We start from the raw sequence: 20,513 nt of genomic DNA, 5'->3' as shown, positions 1-20,513 counted from the left end.
TGAGTGGGGGTGCTGGCTGTGAATGGGGGCGCAGGCTGTGAATGGGGGCACTCGCTGTGAATGGGGGCGCTGGCTGTGAATGGGGGCACTCGCTGTGAATGGGGGCGCTGGCTGTGAATGGGGGTGCTGTGAATGGGGGACTTGGCTGTGAATGGGGCACTGTGAATGGGGGCGCTGGCTGTGAATGGGGGCACTGTGAATGGGGGCTGTGAATGGGGGCGCTTGCTGTGAATGGGGACGCTGGATGTGAATGGGGGCGCTTGATGTGAATGGGGGCGCTGGCTGTGAATGGGGGTGCTGGCTGTGAATGGGGGCGATGGCTGTGAATGGGGGCACTGGCTGTGAATGGGGGTGCTGGCTATGAATGGGGGCGCTGGCTGTGAATGGGGGCGCTGGCTGTGAATGGGGGCGCTGTGAATGGGGGCACTGGCTGTGAATGGGGGCACTGTGAATGGGGGCTGTGAATGGGGTGCTGGCTGTGAATGGGGGCCCTGGCTGTGAATGGGGGCGCTGGATGTGAATGGGGGCGCTTGATGTGAATGGGGGCGCTGGCTGTGAATGGGGGTGCTGGCTGTGAATGGGGGCGATGGCTGTGAATGGGGGCACTGGCTGTGAATGGGGGTGCTGGCTATGAATGGGGGCGCTGGCTGTGAATGGGGGCGCTGGCTGTGAATGGGGGCGCTGGTTGTGAATGGGGCGCTGGCTGTGAATGGGGCCGCTGGCTGTGAATGGGGGCGCTGGCTGAGAATGGGGGCGCTCGCTGTGAATGGGGGCGCTCGCTGTGAATAGGGGCGCTGGCTGTGAATGGGGGCGCTCGCTGTGAATGGGGCGCTGTGAATGGGGGCGCTCGCTGTAAATGGGGGCGCTGGCACTGGGGCACTGGCTGCGAATGGGGGTGCTGGCTGTGAATGGGGGCGCTGGCTGTGAATGGGGGCACTGGCTGTGAATGGAGGCTCTGTGAATGGGGGCGCTGGCTGTGAATGGGGGTGCTGGCTGTGAATGGGGGCTCTGTGAATGGGGGCTCTGGCTGTGAATGGGGGGGGTCGCTGTGAATGGGGGCGCTCGCTGTGAATGGGGGCGCTGGCTGTGAATGGGGGCGCTGGCTGTGAATGGGGGCGCTGGCTGTGAATGGGGGTGCTGGCTGTGAATGGGGGCGCTCATTGCGAATGGGGGTGCTGGCTGTGAGTGGGGGCGCTTGCTGTGAATGGGGGTGCTGGCTGTGAATGGGGGTGCTGGCTGTGAATGGGGGTGGTGGCTGTGAATGGGGGCGCTGGCTGTGAATGGAGGCACTCGCTGTGAATGGGGGCTCCGGCTGTGAATGGGGGCGCTCGCTGTGAATGGGGGCGCTGGCTGTGAATGGGGGCGCTCGCTGTGAATGGGGCGCTGTGAATGGGGGCGCTCGCTGTGAATGGGGGCGCTGGCACTGGGGCACTGGCTGCGAATGGGGGTGCTGGCTGTGAATGGGGGCGCTGGCTGTGAATGAGGGCACTGGCTGTGAATGGAGGCTCTGTGAATGGGGGCGCTGGCTGTGAATGGCGGTGCTGGCTGTGAATGGGGGCTCTGTGAATGGGGGCTCTGGCTGTGAATGGGGGGGTCGCTGTGAATGGGGGCGCTCGCTGCGAATGGGGGCGCTGGCTGTGAATGGGGGCGCTGGCTTTGAATGGGGGCGCTGGCTGTGAATGGGGGCGCTGGCTGTGAATGGGGGCGCTCGTTGTGAATGGGGGTGCTGGCTGTGAGTGGGGGCGCTTGCTGTGAATGGGGGTGCTGGCTGTGAGTGGGGGCGCTTGCTGTGAGTGGGGGCGCTTGCTGTGAATGGGGGGCTTGATGTGAATGGGGGCGCTGGCTGTGAATGGGGGTGTTGGCTGTGAATGGGGGCGATGGCTGTGAATGGGGGCACTGGCTGTGAATGGGGGGATGGCTGTGAATGGGGGCGCTGGCTGTTAATGGGGGCGCTCTGTGAATGGGGGCGCTCGCTGTGAATAGGGGCGCTGGCTGTGATTGGGGGCGCTCGCTGTGAATGGGGGCGCTCGCTGTGAATGGGGGCGCTGGCACTGGGGCACTGGCTGTGAATGGGGTTGCTGGCTGTGAATGGGGGCACTCTGTGAATGGGGGCGCTCGCTGTGAATGGGGGCGCTGGCTGTGAATGGGGGCGCTGGCTGTGTACGGGGCCACTCGCTGTGAATGGGGGTGCTCGCTGTGAATGCGGGCACTGGCTGTGAATGGGGCGCCGGCTGTGAATGGGGGCGCCTGCTGTGAATGGCGGCACTGGCTGTGAATGGGGGCGCTGGCTGTGAATGGGGCACTGGCTGTGAATGGGGGCGCTGGCTGTGAATGGGGGCGCTCGCTGTGAATGTGGGCGCTCGCTGTGAATGGGGCGCTGTGAATGGGGGCGCTCGCTGTGAATGGGGGCGCTGGCACTGGGGCACTGGCTGTGAATGAGGGTGCTGGCTGTGAATGGGGGCGATGGCTGTGAAGGGATGCTCTGTGAATGGGGGCGCTGGCTGTGAATGGGGGTGCTGTCTGTGAATGGGGGCGCTGGCACTGGGGCACTGGCTGTGAATGGGGGCACTGGCTGTGAATGGGGGCGCTGGCTGTGAATGGGGGCGCTGGCTGTGAATGGGGGCGCTGGCTGTGAATGGGGGCGCTGGCTGTGAATGGGGGCGCTGGCTGTGAATGGGGGCGCTGGCTGTGAATGGGGCGCTGTGAATGGGGGCGCTGGCTATGAATGGGGCGCTGTGAATGGGGGCGCTGGCTGTGAACGGGGGCGCTGGCTGTGAACGGGGGCGCTGGCTGTGAATGGGGGAGCTGGCTGTGAATGGGGGCGCTCGCTGCGAATAGGGGCGCTCGCTGTGAATGCGGGCGCTGGCTGTGAATGGGGGCGCTGGCTGTGAATGGGGGCGCTCTGTGAATGGTGGCACTCGCTGTGAATAGGGGCGCTGGCTGTGAATGGGGCGCCGGCTGTGAATGGGAGCGCCTGCTGTGAATGGGGGCGCTGGCTGTGAATGGGGGCGCAGGCTGTGAATGGGGCGCTGGCTGTGAATGGGGGCGCTGGCTGTGAATGGGGGCGCTGGCTGTGAATGGGGGCGCTCGCTGTGAATGCGGGCGCTGGCTGTGAATGGGAGCGCTGGCTGTGAATTGGGGCGCTCTGTGAATGGGGGCGCTCGCTGTGAATAGGGGCGCAGGCTGTGATTGGGGGCGCTCGCTGTGAATGGGGGCGCTCGCTGTGAATGGGGGCGCTGGCACTGGGGCACTGGCTGTGAGTGGGGGTGCTGGCTGTGAATGGGGGCACTCTGTGAATGGGGGCGCTCGCTGTGAATGGGGGCGCTGGCTGTGAATGGGGGCGCTGGCTGTGAATAGGGGCGCACGCTGTGAATGGAGGCACTCGCTGTGAATGGGGGCTCTGGCTGTGAATGGGGCACTCGCTGTGAATGGGGGCGCTGACTGTGAATGGGGCGCCGGCTGTGAATGGGGGCGCCTGCTGTGAATGGCGGCACTGGCTGTGAATGGGGGCGCTGGCTGTGAATGGGGGCGCTGGCTGTGAATGGGGGCACTCGCTGTGAATGGGGGTGCTCGCTGTGAATGCGGGCGCTGGCTGTGGATGGGGCACTGGCTGTGAATGGGGGCGCTCTGTGAATGTGGGCGCTCGCTGTGAATGGGGCACTGTGAATGGGGGCGCTCGCTGTGAATGGGGGCACTGGCACTGGGGCACTGGCTGTGAATGGGGTTGCTGGCTGTGAATGGGGGCGCTGGCTGTGAAGGGATGCTCTGTGAATGGGGGCGCTGGCTGTGAATGGGGGCTCTGTGAATGGGGGCGCTGGCTGTGAATGGGGGCGCTCTGTGAATGGTGGCGCTCGCTGTGAATAGGGGCGCTGGCTGTGAATGGGGGCGCTCGCTGTGAATGGGGTGCTGTGAATGGGGGCGCTCGCTGTGAATGGGGGCGCTGGCACTAGGGCACTGGCTGTGAATGGGGGTGCTGGCTGTGAATGGGGGCGCTCTGTGAATGGGGTCGCTCGCTGTGAATGGGGGCGCTGGCTGTGAATGGGGGCGCTGGCTGTGAATGGGGGCGCACGCTGTGAATGGGGCGCTGTGAATGGGGGCGCTCGCTGTGAATGGGGGCGCTGGCACTGGGGCACTGGCTGTGAATGGGGGTGCCGGCTGTGAATGGGGGCGCTGGCTGTGAATCGGGGCGCTGGCTGTGAATGGAGGCTCTGTGAATGGGGGCGCTGGCTATGAATGGGGGTGCTGGCTGTGAATGGGGGCTCTGTGAATGGGGGCGCTGGCTGTGAATGGTGGCGCTGGCTGTGAATGGGGGCGCTGGTTGTGAATGGGGGCGCTGGCTGTGAATGGGGGCTCTGGCACTGGGGCGCTCGCTGTGAGTGGGGGTGCTGGCTGTGAGTGGGGGCGCTTGCTGTGAATGGGGCGCTGGCATTGGAGCGCTCGCTGTGAGTGGGGGTGCTGGCTGTGAATGGGGGCGCTGGCTGTGAGTGGGGGCGCTCGCCGTGAATGGGGGCGCTGGCACTGGGGCGCTCGCAGTGAGTGGGGGTGCTGGCTGTAAATGGGGGCGCTCGCTGTGAATGGGGGCTCTGGCTGTGAATGGGGGCTCTGGCTGTGAATGGGGGCGCTCGCTGTGAATGGGGGCTCTCGCTGTAAATGGGGGCGCTGTGAATGGGTCGCTGGCTGTGAATGGGGCGCTGTGAATGGGGGCGCTGGCTGTGAATGGGGGCACTGTGAATGGGGGCGCTCGCTGTGAATGGGGGCTGTGAATGGGGGCGCTCGCTGTGAATGAGGGCTGTGAATGGGGGCGCTGTGAATGGGGGCGCTGGCTGTGAATGGGGGTGCTGTGAATGGGGGCGCTGGCTGTGAATGGGGGCGCTGTGAATGGAGGCGCTGGCTGTGAATGGGGGCGCTGTGAATGGGGCGCTGGCTGTGAATGGGGGCACTGTGAATGGGGGCACTGTGAATGGGGGCTGTGAATGGGGGCGATGGCTGTGAATGGGGGCGCTGGCTGTGAATGGGGGCGCTGGCTGTGAATGGGGGCGCTGGATGTGAATGGGGGCGCTTGATGTGAATGGGGGCGCTGGCTGTGAATGGGGGTGCTGGCTGTGAATGGGGGCGATGGCTGTGAATGGGGGCACTGGCTGTGAATGGGGGGCTGGCTGTGAATGGGGGCGCCTGCCGTGATTGGGGGCGCTGGCTGTGAATGGGGGCGCTGGCTGTGAATGGGGGCGCTGGTTGTGAATGGGGCGCTGGCTGTGAATGGGGGCGCTGGCTGTGAATGGGGGCACTCGCTGTGAATGGGGCGCCGGCTGTGAATGGGGGCGCCTGCTGTGAATGGGGGCGCTGGCTGTGAATGAGGGCGCTGGCTGTGAATGGGGGCGCTGGTTGTGAATGGGGCACTGGCTGTGAATGGGGACACTCGCTGTGAATGCGGGCGCTGGCTGTGAATGGGGGCGCTCGCTGTGAATGGGGCGCTGTGAATGGGGGCGCTCGCTGTGAATGGGGGCGCTGGCACTGGGGCACTGGCTGTGAATGGGGGTGCTGGCTGTGAATGGGGGCGCTGGCTGTGAATGGAGGCTCTGTGAATGGGGGCACTGGCTGTGAATGGGGGCGCTGGCTGTGAATGGAGGCTCTGTGAATGGGGGCACTGGCTGTGAATGTGGGCGCTGGCTGTGAATGGGGGCGCTGGCTGTGAATGGGGGCTCTGTGAATGGGGGCGCTGGCTGTGAATGGGGGCTCTGTGAATGGGGGCGCTGGCTGTGAATGGGGGCGTTCGCTGTGAATGGGGGCGCTGGCTGTGAATGGGGGCGCTGGCTGTTAATGGGGCGCTGGCTGTGAATGGGGCGCTGTGAATGGGGGCGCTGGCTATGAATGGGGCACTGTGAATGGGGGCACTCGCTGTGAATGGGGGTGCTGGCACTGGGGCACTGGCTGTGAATGGGGGTGCTGGCTGTGAATGGGGGCTCTGGCTGTGAATGGAGGCTCTGTGAATGGGGGCGCTGGCTGTGAATGTGGTTGCTGGCTGTGAATGGGGGCGCTGGCACTGGGGCACCGGCTGTGAATGGGGGCACTGGCTGTGAATGGGGGCGCTGGCTGTGAATGGGGGCGCTGTGAATGGGGGCGCTGGCTGTGAATGGGGGCCCTGGCTGTGAATGGGGCGCTCGCTGTGAATCATTGGTGACGGATCAGACACTCGTCATTTCACAGGCTGAGCAAACACGGGAAGCACGCTGTGTGTTCCACTCCCCAGAGACACAACACCCAGTCCCCGGCTGAGACATGCACGTATGCTGACTGAGTCCACTGCCCACATTACAGCAAACACACGGTGCGACTTATTGAAAAAGAAATTGGAAGGTGAGTGGAGTGATTGACGCAGGTGTAAACATTATTATTTATTTGGTTTAGGAAGGAACTGCAGATGTTGGTTTAAACTGCAGATAGATTCAAAGTGCTGGAGTAACCCAGCAGGACAAGCAGCATCTCTGGAGAGAAAGAATGGGTGGCGTCTGGACCCGAAACGCCACCCATTCCTTCTCTCCAGAGATGCTGCCTGTCCCGCTGAGGTACTCCAGCTTTTTGTCTATTATATATTTGGTGATTCGTTTTGTTTTTCGTCTGTAAATTGAATGTCCAACAGTATTCACCTCTCTTCTCAACTTTCCTTCCGTCCGATTTTACTTCTGGGACAATCCGCAGTCAACTTTAAGGATTTCAATCCAAAGTATCAGTTAAATAGATACTTTCCTCTGATCCATTCCAATTTGCCAAACTACCACCCGGTTGTAGGTAAATGGGCTTTAGTTCCTAGCTCCAAAGGAAAATATGTATTTGAAAATACCATTTGCTCCTATATTCGTGAAATACTTCCAAGCAGAGAACCAGGGAATTGACCTTAAACATCATCCATGTCTTCTCTCCAAAAAAATGCTGCCTGTTCCTTCAGCTTTTGGTGTCTATTTTCGGTGTAAACCAGCATCTGCGGTTCCGACCTACACATCAGGAATTGTTTAGTGTATTGATCCAATACTGAGCGTTCAGGAGAATAACAATAATACTGAGTATAATTTGCAGGTTTGCTGGAAAAATAACACATCAATTATGGAATATTGGTTGTTTTTCGCACGAGCAAACGTGGTGTGGGTGAACTGTTCCACTGACACCGTTGATCGTAATACAGACAGACCCATTTGTTCCTTACCACAGTGAGGTGCTGTTAATTACCGACTTATCTCGCTTGCCGCACTCCGTTGCATTTTCATCAAAGGCATGGAAATTCCACCGTGGCCCACTCTATTTTCACACATGCAGGATTTATTCGGAATGTTTCTGGTGTGGTGCGTTGTCAAAGGGAAATCCCTTCCAGCGATTTACATTCGTCGAACCTGTGTGATGTTGATGACTCATTAGGGTCGACTTTCTGTTTGTGCGGCGTTTTCATCCATTAAAGCTCGCAGAAGGCACCAAAAAATCGAAACACGATGTACAACTTTTTGTTGGGTTGAGAGTAAATATAGTGACGTAGGAACAAGGAGCACAAGGATGCTATTTGGCCTTACAGACTTGTTTGGGCTTTTACTTCAATCCCTTTTTTCTGCCCTATCCTTAATAGCCAAGAATCTACCATACCCCAATGCAAAATGGTGCTCCAGATTCCCAGCAGATGTGTTTCTCCAGCAAATTATTGCTCTGTTTTGAATGAGCTCAGTCATGGAGGGTGGACAATTCCTAAGAGTTGTGGAAGATAGACACAAAATGCTGGAGTAAGTCAATGGGCTGTGAATGGGGGCGCTGTGAATGGGGGTGCTCGCTGTGAATGGGGCGCTGTGAATGGGGGCGCTGGCTGTGAATGGGGCGCTGGCTGTGAATGGGGCGCTGGCTGTGAATGGGGACGCTGGCTGTGAATGGGGGCGCTGGCTGTGAATGGGGGTTCCGTCTCAGATGTGTAATAGTGAAGCAGACACAATCTGTGGGAGTTACATTACTTCTATTCTATGTTTATTGTTTCTCCTGCCTGGGGCCTTGCAGCATCCAGCCCACCCAGCAAGCACACCTTCCCGGTCGGTCTCCATTCACCTGATACACAGGTCACGATATTTGCCTATCAACATCATGACTCACCATCATGACATCCCTCCTTTACCTTGAATTAAACTTTAAATTACTGTGTTCTTTCCCCCCAATTAAACAATTCTTTACTTATTATGGGGCTTTTTTCCCTTAATACAAATATACAAATAATAACTTGTAAGTTTCCTTTGCCTCTAAACAAATATCATATAATTACTAAACAAAACTATAACTATAGTCTATAACACAAAATCGTCGTATTTTTTTGGAAACTCTCCTTTCCCGTTTTGGTCTACCAGTTGACACAAGAACATCAGAACACAAGAACACAAGAACTGTTGAATCTGCTAAGGTGTTGTCACCCAGACACTGTCTCTGCTTAGCACCTGATTATTCCTATTGGTCTTATTGTTGAACTGCAGGTAATTTTTCATTTCACTGCACATTTATGTGTATGTGACAAATAAATTGACTATTGGCATCGCAGCGTGCTGCCTCTTGAACTCTGGTCACCTCAGGAATCTTGGTCGGCTCAGAAACACCTCAGGGATGTCTTCTGGCCCCTCTGAATCGGTAACTCTCGGGGGACTTTGGCCCCCCCTCGATTTGAGTGTCTCTCGACATGTACGTTTTTACATTCGATACATTCCTCTTGTACATAACACCTTCTGGAGACTTGACTGTCACCCTGCTACCGCTCCTCGATATACTGGCAATGGTAAGGAGTGTCCATCTTACCACCATTATCTCGCCTCACAAGTACGTCATCACCAGGCATTATTTCTGAGTACCTGGCTCCTCTTTTCAAGTCAGCATACCATTTTGCCGCACCTTTCTTTTCGGCATCACGGTCTCTCAGCTCCTGGTCTTCCGTGATCTCTCGTACTTCTGGCATTTTAGTGCGAATTTTCCTTCCAAACAAGGCTTCTGCAGGGCTTTTCCCTGTCGTTGAGTGAGTGGTCACCCTATATACAGCTACGTATGCTAGCAGCGCCTCCTTCCAGTTTTTCCCTTCGGCATGGGCGATTCGTATCCTCTTCTCTATGGACTGGTTTTGTCTCTCTACTTCTCCATTAGCTTGTGGCCATTTAGGAGTCACTCCATGATGATGAATACCTGTGGTTCTCATGTACTCAGCAAACGTCTCGGAAACGAACTGGGGTCCATTGTCGGAGTACAATGTAACAGGCAACCCGTGTCTGCCGGAGTTTTTCTATCTCCGACTTCTACTTTAGCCGTGAAACATCCAATGGTCTGCAACGGTTCAGTTGCAGTGTATGGATATAACTTCCTACTACACCTCCTTGACATGCACTTGATTTTCTGCTGTTTCAAGCATTCCCAAAGTGATCTGTCAATTATGTTGCAGTCAGTACCAGAATCTACAATCACTGGCACTGTAACACCTCCGATGGTCACTGCAACTTTCTCCAGATGGCTATCATTCAATGCAAACTGATAATTCCTTTTAACAACATGCTCACCGTCCACATCACTTCCGAAATCATCTTCTACGTGACGGACGTGACTCTTCTTTTTCTGCCAAGGTCTGTCTACCTTATCACTGGACTTCCCTTTCTCCCTTGCCTTGGAAGATTCACTCTTGTGGTAATCACTTGTATTTTCCCTGGCTTTACTTTTACATTTCTTTGCAAAATGATCTTTGCCTCCACACTTCCTACACGTTCTACCTTTTGCTGGACAACATGCATCTTTCCCTGTGTGACCCTTGTTGCCACACCTGTAACACTCAATCTCACGTTCAGGCTTACTTCTTTGTCTCCCGTGGGGCAGCCAGTTAACTTGCCCAGTCTTGGAATCTTTCAATGTCATGCTGTGAAATTGTCCCTCAACAGCTTCCAGTGCTGCTGCAATCGACAAAGCATCATTTAGGTTTACCTCACTGCCTTTTTCTAGCAGCCTTCTCCTGAGCTTGTCTGGCCTGCAATGCTGGACAACCTGATCCAATATCTGGTTTTCCACATCAGCAGCCACATAATTGCATCCTACAGACACTTGTCTGAGTCTCGTCACAAATTGAGCAACAGTTTTGCCCTCTTCCTGTGCTGTTTTGCGGAATAAATGGCGTTGAAATGTAGCATTTGGCACCACCACATAATGACTGTTCAATGCATCAATGGCTTTCTCATAGTCTTCCCTCATTCAGGGAGTCAGGGAGTGTTTTAAACATTTCTCGAACCGCGTCTTCTGCGCCGGCGTACTCTCATCAAGAAAGTGCCCGCGACTGTCAGCGTAGGCCTCGAATTCCTCCAGCCACGCTTTCCACTTCACGCTAACAGTACTCGCATCACCCGTCGGATTGAAGTGTGGAACTCCGCGAAGTGCCAAGAAATCAGCTACAGCGACTGCCATTATGACCTTTTTCTAACCTTTTTTTCCAGCAGGTAGCCACAGATTCAGAATCCAAAATGTCCAAATCCAAAATATCCAGACTATCCAAAATATCCAGAATGTCCAAAATATCCAGACTATCCAAAATATCCAGAATGTCCAAAATATCCAGACTATCCAAAATATCCAGAATGTCCAAAATATCCAGACTATCCAAAATATCCAGACTGTCCAAAATATCCAGACTATCCAAAATATCCAGACTGTCCAAAATATCCAGAATGTCCAAAATATCCAGACTATCCAAAATATCCAGACTATCCAAAATATCCAGACTGTCCAAAATATCCAGACTGTCCAAAATATCCAGAATGTCCAAAATATCCAGACTATCCAAAATATCCAGACTGTCCAAAATATCCAGACTTTCCAAAATATCCAGACTGTCCAAAATATCCAGACTGTCCAAAATATCCAGAATGTCCAAAATATCCAGACTGTCCAAAATATCCAGACTGTCCAAAATATCCAGACTATCCAAAATATCCAGACTGTCCAAAATATCCAGACTATCCAAAATATCCAGAATGTCCAAAATATCCTCGTTGCCAATGTCACATCTCCGTCTCGGATGTGTAATAATGAAGCAGACACAATCTGTGGGAGTTACATGACTTAGTTTCTATGTTTATTGTTTCTCCTGACTGCGACCTTCCAGGTCTTGCAACATTCAGCACACCTTCCCGCTCTCCAGTCACCTGATACACACGTCACGATATTTGCATATCAACATCATGACTCATCGTCATGACTAATGGGTGACGTTTCAGGTCGAGACCCTTCATTGGACTCCCATTCCCTCATCTTTACTCACCCGAACTATGTCCAAGACATAGTGTGTTCGTCTCTTCAATGACTTCTGTTTTTCAGACCCCTACTCCCTCATCTTTACTCCTATCTAGAGATGCTGCCTGTCCCGCTAAGTTACTCCAGCATTTTGTGTCTGTCTTCGGTGGAAACCAGCATCTGCAGTTCTTTACTATACCTAAGAGTGGTCACTGTATGAATGAATACATTTCTCCACATCCTAAATGGTGCAGCCCCAATTCCAAGACCAGGATCCCTGATTCTAGGGTTCACTGTCAGGGAAAAATTCCTCCCTCCATCCCAACATCCATCCTGGCTAATCCTGTAAGAATCTTGTATGGTTTAATGAGATCACATCTCATTCTTCTAACTTCATAAGATTACAGGGTTGGATGACACAACCTCTCCTCATTCAGCAAACCTGCCAATATATTAACGATTTAGACGAGGGAATTAAATGTAACATCTCCAATTTTGCGGATGACACAAAGCTGGGTGGCAGTGTGAGTTGTGAGGAGGATGCTATGAGGCTGCAGGGTGACTTGGATAGATTGGGTGAGTGGGCAGATGCAGTATAAGGTGGATAAATGTGAGGTTTTCCACGTTGATGGCAAGAACAGGAAGGCAGATTGCTATTGGACAGGTGAGATGCAGGAAAAATGTTCCCGATGTTGGGGGAGTCCAGAACCAGGGCTCACAGTTTAAGAATAAGGGGTAGGCCATTTAGGACTGAGGTGAGGAAAACCTTCTTCACCCAGAGAGTTGTGAATCTGTGGAATTCTCTGCCACAGAAGGCAGTGGAGGTTTTCAAGAGAGAGTTAGATTTAGCTCTTGGGGCTAAAGGAATCAAGCGATATGGGGAAATAGCTCACTGGTCCCAAAATGTTCCCTCCCAAACACTTCAGTTATCTTACTTCCCTTATTTCCCAGAAGGTCGAGTTTTTCCCCCTCCTCTCATAAGGCCATCGACATATTGAGTGAGAAAAGTTTCCTGAATACTTATTAAGGTCACGGTTCTTTTAACAAGGCACCATTCCAAGAAACACAGAGAAATATAGAACATTTCCAATGAAGCCTATTGATTGCAGATGGAATGTACACAAAATTTGAAGGGGGTTTCCTTGTCATCTGGTCCTCCGGCCTGATAATTGGTCTCTTGAGTTGGTATAAGGATTGTAGTATAGAGTCACCTGGTCCATGTTGGCAAATCTCAGTGCCTTCATCCCTGTCCCACTCCGAAATCAAGGCAAGTGAAATAATTTATTTGGGATAAAAGACCCTGGGTGACCCCCCTCGTGTGACAAGTTGGGAGACAGAGATTACCTATAGCTGTGAAGCAAGACCCTATGATCAGGAAACTGAGAGATAAAATTGTGCATGAGACTGTGGTAGAAGTTTCTTTTGCCCAAAATGTCACATATCTCAATGATGAAAGCCTTGGAAATCCAAACTTGTGAATACTTTGCTTAAGTGGGAGACCTAGGGAGGATGTGGCATCTCTGAAGGCTCCATTTAAACAGACCTTTACTGATGAACGTGCCTCTGTCTCCTGCTTCAAGTTCCCTGCACATAATTTCCTGACAATAGGAGATGTGAGAGTAGATGACCAATATTTGGTTAAAGAAATAGAGTCTAAGAAACATCTTAAAGAGTAAAGTTAGATATAGAGAATGTTTCAGGAGAGAATTCCAGAGCTTAGGGGCTTGACAATTGTCGTATTGTAGCAACAGAGGTAGAGCAATTAGAACAGTGCATGTTCAAGAGGCCAGAACTAGAAGGGATTACAGGATCAGAGAGAGCTGAGGCCACAGAGGTATTTGAATGCAAGACAGGAAGATAGAGGGAGAACTGGGAAGGTGGAGGGGAAGAGAGGGACAGAGTAACTATCTAAAGTTTCTCCAATGTTCATACCACTGGGCTGCAAGCTGCCCAAGCGAAATATGAGGTACTGTTCCTCCAATTTCCGGTGGGCCTCACGATGGCACTGGAGGAGGCCCACGACAGAAAGGTTAACCAACCTGATCTCCCGGTGGCTGTGCACTTCAACTCCCCCTCCCGCTCCCAGTCTGACCTTTCTGTCATGGGCCTCCTCCGGTGCTATAGTGAGGCCCACCGGAAATTGGAGGAACAGCATCTCATATTTCGCTTGGGCAGCTTGCAGCCCAGCGGTATGAACATTGACTTCTCAAACTTTAGATAGTTCCTCTGTCCCTCTCTTCCCCTCCCCCTTCCCAGTTCTCCCTCTATCTTCCTGTCTCCACCTATATCCTTCCTTTGTCCCGCCTCCCTGACATCAGTCTGAAGAAGGGTCTCGACCCGAAACGTCACCCATTCCTTCTCTCCTGAGATGCTGCCTGACCTGCTGAGTCACTCCAGCATTTTGTGAATAAATACCTTCGATTTGTACCAGCATCTGCAGTTATTTTCTTACACTACCTCAGCAAATTGTTTACTGTTCAGGAAACCAAGACCATTTATAGAACAGATAGTGAGAAAGTATAGCAACTTCTAACTTCTCCAGATACAAATGCAGCTAATGGAAGTTTATGCATTTAACATTATTGCTTGATTGACAAGAAATTAATCAATCACAGTCAGCCATTGTCTATGATCAGGACTTGTATTTTAGTATTTTAGTATTTTTATGCAGATTGCGTTGAGTATTCCAGTTGTCCTGGTGCTTTCTGTAGTCTTAGGGAACTGTAGGCACTTAGGAAGAGCTATAGAAAGAAGTCGTGTTAGGAGGCGGAAGCAGATGTGGGTGAGAGTGAAAGAAGGTTATCAAAGATTATCAGTGATTGCAATGAGGAGAGTAATGAGTTGTGAGATTTGACTGTGAAACCAATGGAAAAGGGGGTTTTGGTGTCAGGCGAGATCAGGGCTGCAGATGGTCAAAGGCAGTTATGAACCTGACCTTGAAGGCATTTCTTTTGCGGAGGAGCTGGTCTGTGGAAGGTGGAAAGAGGTGGGGATGAGAAGATGTGGCTGGTGGTGGGATCACTTTGGAAGTGATGGAAATGTCGGAGGATGATGTGCTGGATGCAGAGGCTGGTGGGGTGAAAGGTGAGAACTGGAGGAACTCTTTTCCCTTGTTCTGTCTGTGGGGATGAAGAGGGAGAGCAGAACTACGGGACACAGAGGAGACACAGTGCTACAGGACTTGGTTAAGTTGAAAGCATCCACTTCTAGAATAGTTCCTGTGCATTAGAAAATAGTAAATATGGACCCAACATTTACTGTAAATCACCATTAAACATTGCCACAAATCACAAATTTACAATGGAATTTTGCCGAACCAATAAGTGTACTGTAAGTTGAAAAATAATCGTTTCTGCTTGAGTTCTTAAGCTAATAACATTTTCCAAATTTCCTGCTTTACCATTGGTTTTAATCACGCAAAACGTGCATGTGTGTATTTTCCTGTGTGGTTGTATGTGCATGAGAACCAGTCAAAAGCAGGAGAGAGGAGAGAGGAGAGATGTACTTTGAGTTTTGTAAGATAGACAATAGACAATAGGTGCAGGAGTAGGCCATTCGGCCCTTCGAGCCAGCCCCACCATTCAATATGATCATGGCTGATCATTCTCAACCAGTATCCCGTTCCTGCCTTCTCCCCATACCCCCTGACTCCGTTATCCTTAAGAGCTCTATCTAGCTCTCTCTTGAATGCATTCAGAGAATTGGCCTCCACTGCCTTCTGAGGCAGAGAATTCCACAGATTTACAACTCTCTGACTGAAAAAGCTTTTCCTCATCTCCGTTCTAAATGGCCTACCCCTTATTCTTAAACTGTGGCCCCTTGTTCTGGACTCCCCCAACATTGGGAACATGTTTCCTGCCTCTAACATGTCCAACCCCTTAATAATCTTATACGTTTCGATAAGATCCCCTCTCATCCTTCTAAATTCCAGTGTATACCAGCATCCTTCTAAATTCCAGTGTATACAAAAATGTTTTGGAATGGAATTATAATCCATTTGAAATAATTTGTAAATTTTAATTAAGCTGTTATTTCATTCCTGACCATTTTATTTGTTCAGGTGCTGATCAGTTTTGCTTTACAAACTTTTCAACAGAATGTCCCAATGGCATCAACTCCATCAATTAGACACACAACTCCTGGAAAAAGTGGACCAGTTGTACGATGATACCTTTCCCATGGAGGTCCGTCAATTCCTAGCCGTTTGGCTGGAAAACCAGGATTGGTGAGGAACTAGTTCAATTCAACTTTATTTGGAACTAATCCTTATTTAGCTTTTTCTTTGGAGCTGTAAAAAGGTGGAAAATGTAGTAACTAAAGACTTGTTTTAAATGACAGAAATGTTCAATGCAGAGAAGTCTATGTAAACAAACCTGGAGAGAACAGAATGCTATAGCAAGGAATTGCAGATGCTGGCTTAAACCGAAGATAGACACAAAATGCAGGAGTAACTCAGCAGGACAGGCAGAATCTCTGGAGAGAAGGAATGGGTGACGATCCGGGTCGAGACACTTCTTCAGACTCAAGTTCAGACCCAGTCTAAAGAAGGGTCTCTACCAGAAACGTCACCCATTCCTTCTCTCCAGGGATGCTGCGTGGCCCGCTGAGTTACTCCAGTACCGGCACGGTAGCGCAGCGGTAGAGTTGCTGCTTTACAGCGAATGCAGCGCCGGAGACTCAGGTTCGATCCTGACTACGGGTGCTGTACTGTAAGGAGTTTGTACGTTCTCCCCGTGACCTGCGTGGGTTTTCTCCGAGATCTTCGGTTTCCTCCCACACTCCAAAGACGTACAGGTATGTAGGTTAATTGACTGGGTATATGTAAAAAATTGTCCCTAGTGTGTGTAGGATAGTGTTAGTGTGCGGGGATCACTGGGCGGTGCGGACTTGGTGGGCCGAAAAGGCCTGTTTCCGCGCTGTATCTGAAATCTGAAATAAAAATAAAATAAATAAATAGTATTTTGTGTCTATCTGAGAAAAGAATGCTGCTGATTTCAGCTGTGCGCTGCTGCTGAACTGAAAATAGAAAGTTGGGCATTGCTTTGACAGAAATATTTTTTGAAAAGGAGGGTCGGGCAAAACGCGGAGAGAACTGATTCTGATCCAGGGATAATATTCAAAATATCTTTTTGGTGCACTAGCGCTTGAATGATTCCGTTTTTATATAAGTTTCGTGTTGGGATTATTTTTGTTTTATTGGCATTTGACAAAATCTGAAAATAAACTTTGCTTAAGAACCTTCAACTTTCAGCCTCAGTCAGAGAGCACCTAAATGGGTAATCATAACAATTACGGACCAATTTAATCTATAATTTAAGGTTTATTCATGTACAACTTTCAGTTATCATCTTGTTTCGGTCTACTCTATGACTTTTCCAGCCTTGTTAAAATATTTACACCACTGATTAGTACATCTTAAAACAATTAGGATTATTTGTCTGATAATTTGTTTGGGATAAAATCCAAAAAATTAAAACCCTTCGATTTCTCTGTAATTTCTGGGCAGCCAACTATAGCCGTTTTTTTGGTTGGATCATGCAGGCAAGTTCCATCTTCTGAATGGGGCTCATGGGGCAGCATGTTGGTTTTAGGCTGGACAAAAGTCATGTAAGTGTCTCGGGCCAATGTTAAAATGGTCATTGTTATTGTTAATGGTCATTGGAAGGAGATTTGTTGGCCAATTGTGTGCAGCAAGACCTTACTTTTAACATTGAGTTATATAGCTTCTCAACCAATACTAATCAGCTTGATTGAGGGCCATATGTGGCCAGCTCATCCAAACAAACATATCTCCTCTGAATAGTACCGCGGACTCTTTGTCATGTACCTAAGCACAAATAAGGCAGAGATAGACCAATTCGTGATTGGTACAGGTGTACAGGGGTTATGGGGGGAAGGCAGGAGAATGGGGGTTAGGAGGGAGAGATAGGTCAGCCATGATTGAATGGCGGAGTAGACTTGATGGGCCGAATGGCTTAATTCTGTTCCTATCACATATGATCTTATGACCGAAAAAGAGCCTTCATTTAATATCAGAGCAAGATACTGTACATGGGGGGAAGAGGAAATAACAAAACATGCCAGAGAGTGACGCAGCATCTGTGAAGAGGGAAATAAATGTGATATTTCAAGTTATTGGCCTTTTTTTTTAGTCATTCTGAAGGAAGGTCGTCAATTTGAAATAATAACTGTTTCGCCTTTCACAGATGCTGCCTGGGTTGACCCAAGCTGAGCCAGGAGCATGGAGCAGAAGTGCTCACTGAGTCAGGGAGCTGGTGGCTAATCTTCCTGCGCCCGGTCGCTTTCCAGCCACAGCTATGTCTGTGAGCCTCTCCCACAAGGTTTCCTACATTTCTGATTTACAACTAGATTTGGTTACGAACAATTCTCAGAAATGGAACCCTTGAAAAACCAGGGGATTGTCTGTAATGGTAAAATTCAAATGTCAAGACGTTTACCATTACCCAGTCTTTACATACACTCTAATATAAATAATTTTATATTAATTAAAACAAAATAATTGTTTATTAAGTGCAAACTCTACTTTTTGAGTATAGGGCATTTGATATTGCCATTAAATGCAGCTGATAATTAATCCAAAAGATTTAACTCTTGATCCAATTTCTAAATCAAAATAATAATTTATAAAAATAAATCCTCATGCTAAATTTAAAAAATATTGTTCTAAATACCCACCAACAAGAGATCCTCGGAAAAAATAAAAGACTGGCAAATGATTTTAAAAATACGATTAAGACTTTTTGAAATTGCCAACACACAAAAGAAACTCAGAATAAAAATAAAAGAATAACTTACAGAAAGAAAGATGGGAGAAGGAAAGGCCTTATTCTCTTTGCCGTGACGTTCTTGAAGTCTGCCATCACCACCATTGGTTGGGCAGAATACCCATCACATTTATAAAAGAATGGAATAAGGACAAGCTATACCATATCATATAACTAAGAGCTAGGAAGCAGGAAAAAGCCAGATACCTCTTCACCCAACGTATGTTCAACAACGTCTTTCTGTGCCAAACCATCTACTGAAGGCACTCAGTTTCGGCAGTTGGACATATAAAGGGAAACTAAAGGGATATCTGAAGAAGAGAGAGCTCTAGTGGGAGCAGACAGTCCTGTGGTCCAATATACAGTGCATTCAGAAAGTATTCAGACCCCTTCACTTTTTCCACATTTTGTTACTTTACAGCCTTATTTTAAAATGGATTCAATTCATTTTTTTATCATCAATCTGCACACAATACCCAGAATGAAGAAGCGAAATTAGATGATTAGAAGTTTTTGTAAAGTAATTAAAAAGAAATAACTGAAATATCACATTTACATAAGTATTCAGACCCTTTGCTATGACACTCAAAATTGAGCTAATGTTCATCCTCTTTCCATTGATTATCCTTGAGATGTTTCTACAACTTGATTGGAGTCCACCAGTGGTAAATTAAATTGATTGGACATGATTTGGAAAGGCACACACCTATCTATATAATGTCCCACATTTGACAGTGCTTGTCAGAGCAAAAACCAAGCCACGAAGACAAAGGAATTGTCCGTAGACCTTCGAGACAGGATTGTGTCGAGACACTGATCTGGGGAAGGGTATAAAGCAATTTCTGCAGCATTGCAGGTCCCGAATAGCACAGTAGCCTCCATTATTCTTAAATGGAAGAACTTTGGAACCACCAGGACACATTAGCCCGGCCAAACTGAGCAATCAGGGGAGAAGGGCCTTGGTCAGGGAGGTGACCAAGAACCTGATGGTCACTCTGACAGAGCTCGAGAGTTCCTCTGCGGAGATAGGAGAACCTTCCAGAAGGACAACTATATCTGCAGCACTCCACCAATCAGGCCTTTATGGTAGAGTGGCCAGACGGAAGCCACTCCTCAGTAAAAGGCACATGACAGCCCGCTTGGTGTTTGTCCAAAGGCACATAAAGGACTCTCAGACCATGAGAAACAAGATTCGCTGGTCTGATGAAACCAAGATTGAACTATTTGGCCTAAAATCCAAGTGTCACATCTGGAGGAAACCAGGCACCCAGGAATGGGAGAAAAAACCAGGAGGAAACCAGGTGAAGCATGGTGGTGGAAGCCAGCATCCAGCTCTGGGAATGTTTTTCAGTGGCAGGAACTGGGAGACTAGTCAGGATCGAGGGAAAGATGTATGGAGCAAAGTACAGAGAGATCCTTGATGAAAACCTGCTCCAGTGTGTTCAGGACCTCAGACTGGGGCGGAGGTTCACCTTCCAACAGGACAACGACCCTAAACACACAGCTAAGCCAACGCAGGAGTGGCTTCGTGACAAGTCTGTGAATGTCCTTGAGTGGCCCAGCCAGAGCCCGGACTTGAACCCGATCGAACATCTCTGGAGGGACCTGAAAATAGCTGTGCATCGACGCTCCCCATCCAACCTGACAAAGCTTGAGAGGGTCTGCAGAGAAGAATGGGAGAAATTACCCAAATACAGGTGTGCCAAGCTTGTAGCGTCATACCCAAGAAGACTTGAGGCTGTAATCGCTGCCAAACGTGCCTCAACAAAGTACCGAGTAAAGGGTCTGAATACTTATATTTGAATATGTGATATTTCAGTTATTTATTTTTAATTACTTCACAAAAATTTCGAAACACCTGTTTTCACTTTTTTTATTATGGGGTGTTGTGTGTAGATTGATGATTAAAAAAAATGAATTGAATCCATTTTAAAATAAGACTGCAACGTAACAAAATGCGGAAAAAGTGAAGGGGTCTGAATAATTTCTGAATGCACTGTGTAAAAGACTGCTTTTCATTGTACGAACAATAAAACATAGGTGTTGAACTAACTTGCAACATTGGCAATTAAAATAAGAGTTTTGTGTACGAAGGAACAGCAGATGCTGGGTTACATTGAAGATAGTCAAAACATGCTGGAGTAACTCAGCAGGACAGGTAGCATCTCTGAAGTGGAACTTTCTCTCTCTCTCTCTCTACATCCCTCCCCCACCCCAGTACTCCGACTAGTTTCACTGTCCTGATTAATTTTACTATTTGTATGCCTCATTGTCTCCTTCCCCTCAGCCAACAATGAACTATTCTACATTTCCTTGATCATCGTCTGCTTTGATCTGTCGTTTTCACACCTAGCCCTTACCATACCTCGAGTTTCCCTCTTCCCTGACTCTCAGCCTGAAGAAGGGTCTCAACCCGAAATGTCACCCATTCCTTCTCTCTAGAGATGCTGCCTGGCCCGCTGA

At 49.8% G+C, this 20,513-nt stretch overlaps 1 protein-coding gene across 1 annotated transcript in view; it reads left to right on the top strand.

The window, feature by feature from the left end:
- The first annotated feature begins 6,270 nt into the window (after positions 1 to 6,270).
- Positions 6,271 to 20,513, top strand: part of stat4 (signal transducer and activator of transcription 4) — a 98,934-nt gene continuing 84,691 nt past the window's right edge. The window contains exons 1-2 of the mRNA XM_078404122.1: positions 6,271 to 6,354; positions 15,362 to 15,490. Of these exons, the coding sequence (XP_078260248.1) occupies positions 15,363 to 15,490 (128 nt within the window). The 5' untranslated portion in view covers positions 6,271 to 6,354; position 15,362. The remainder of the gene's footprint in view (positions 6,355 to 15,361; positions 15,491 to 20,513) is intronic.

Source organism: Rhinoraja longicauda, chromosome 8 (assembly GCF_053455715.1).
Source record: "Rhinoraja longicauda isolate Sanriku21f chromosome 8, sRhiLon1.1, whole genome shotgun sequence".
In the NCBI taxonomy this organism is placed as follows: Eukaryota; Metazoa; Chordata; class Chondrichthyes; order Rajiformes; family Arhynchobatidae; genus Rhinoraja; species Rhinoraja longicauda.
The sequence above is the reverse complement of the archived record's forward strand: the minus strand, read 5'-3'. Positions and strand labels throughout refer to the sequence as shown.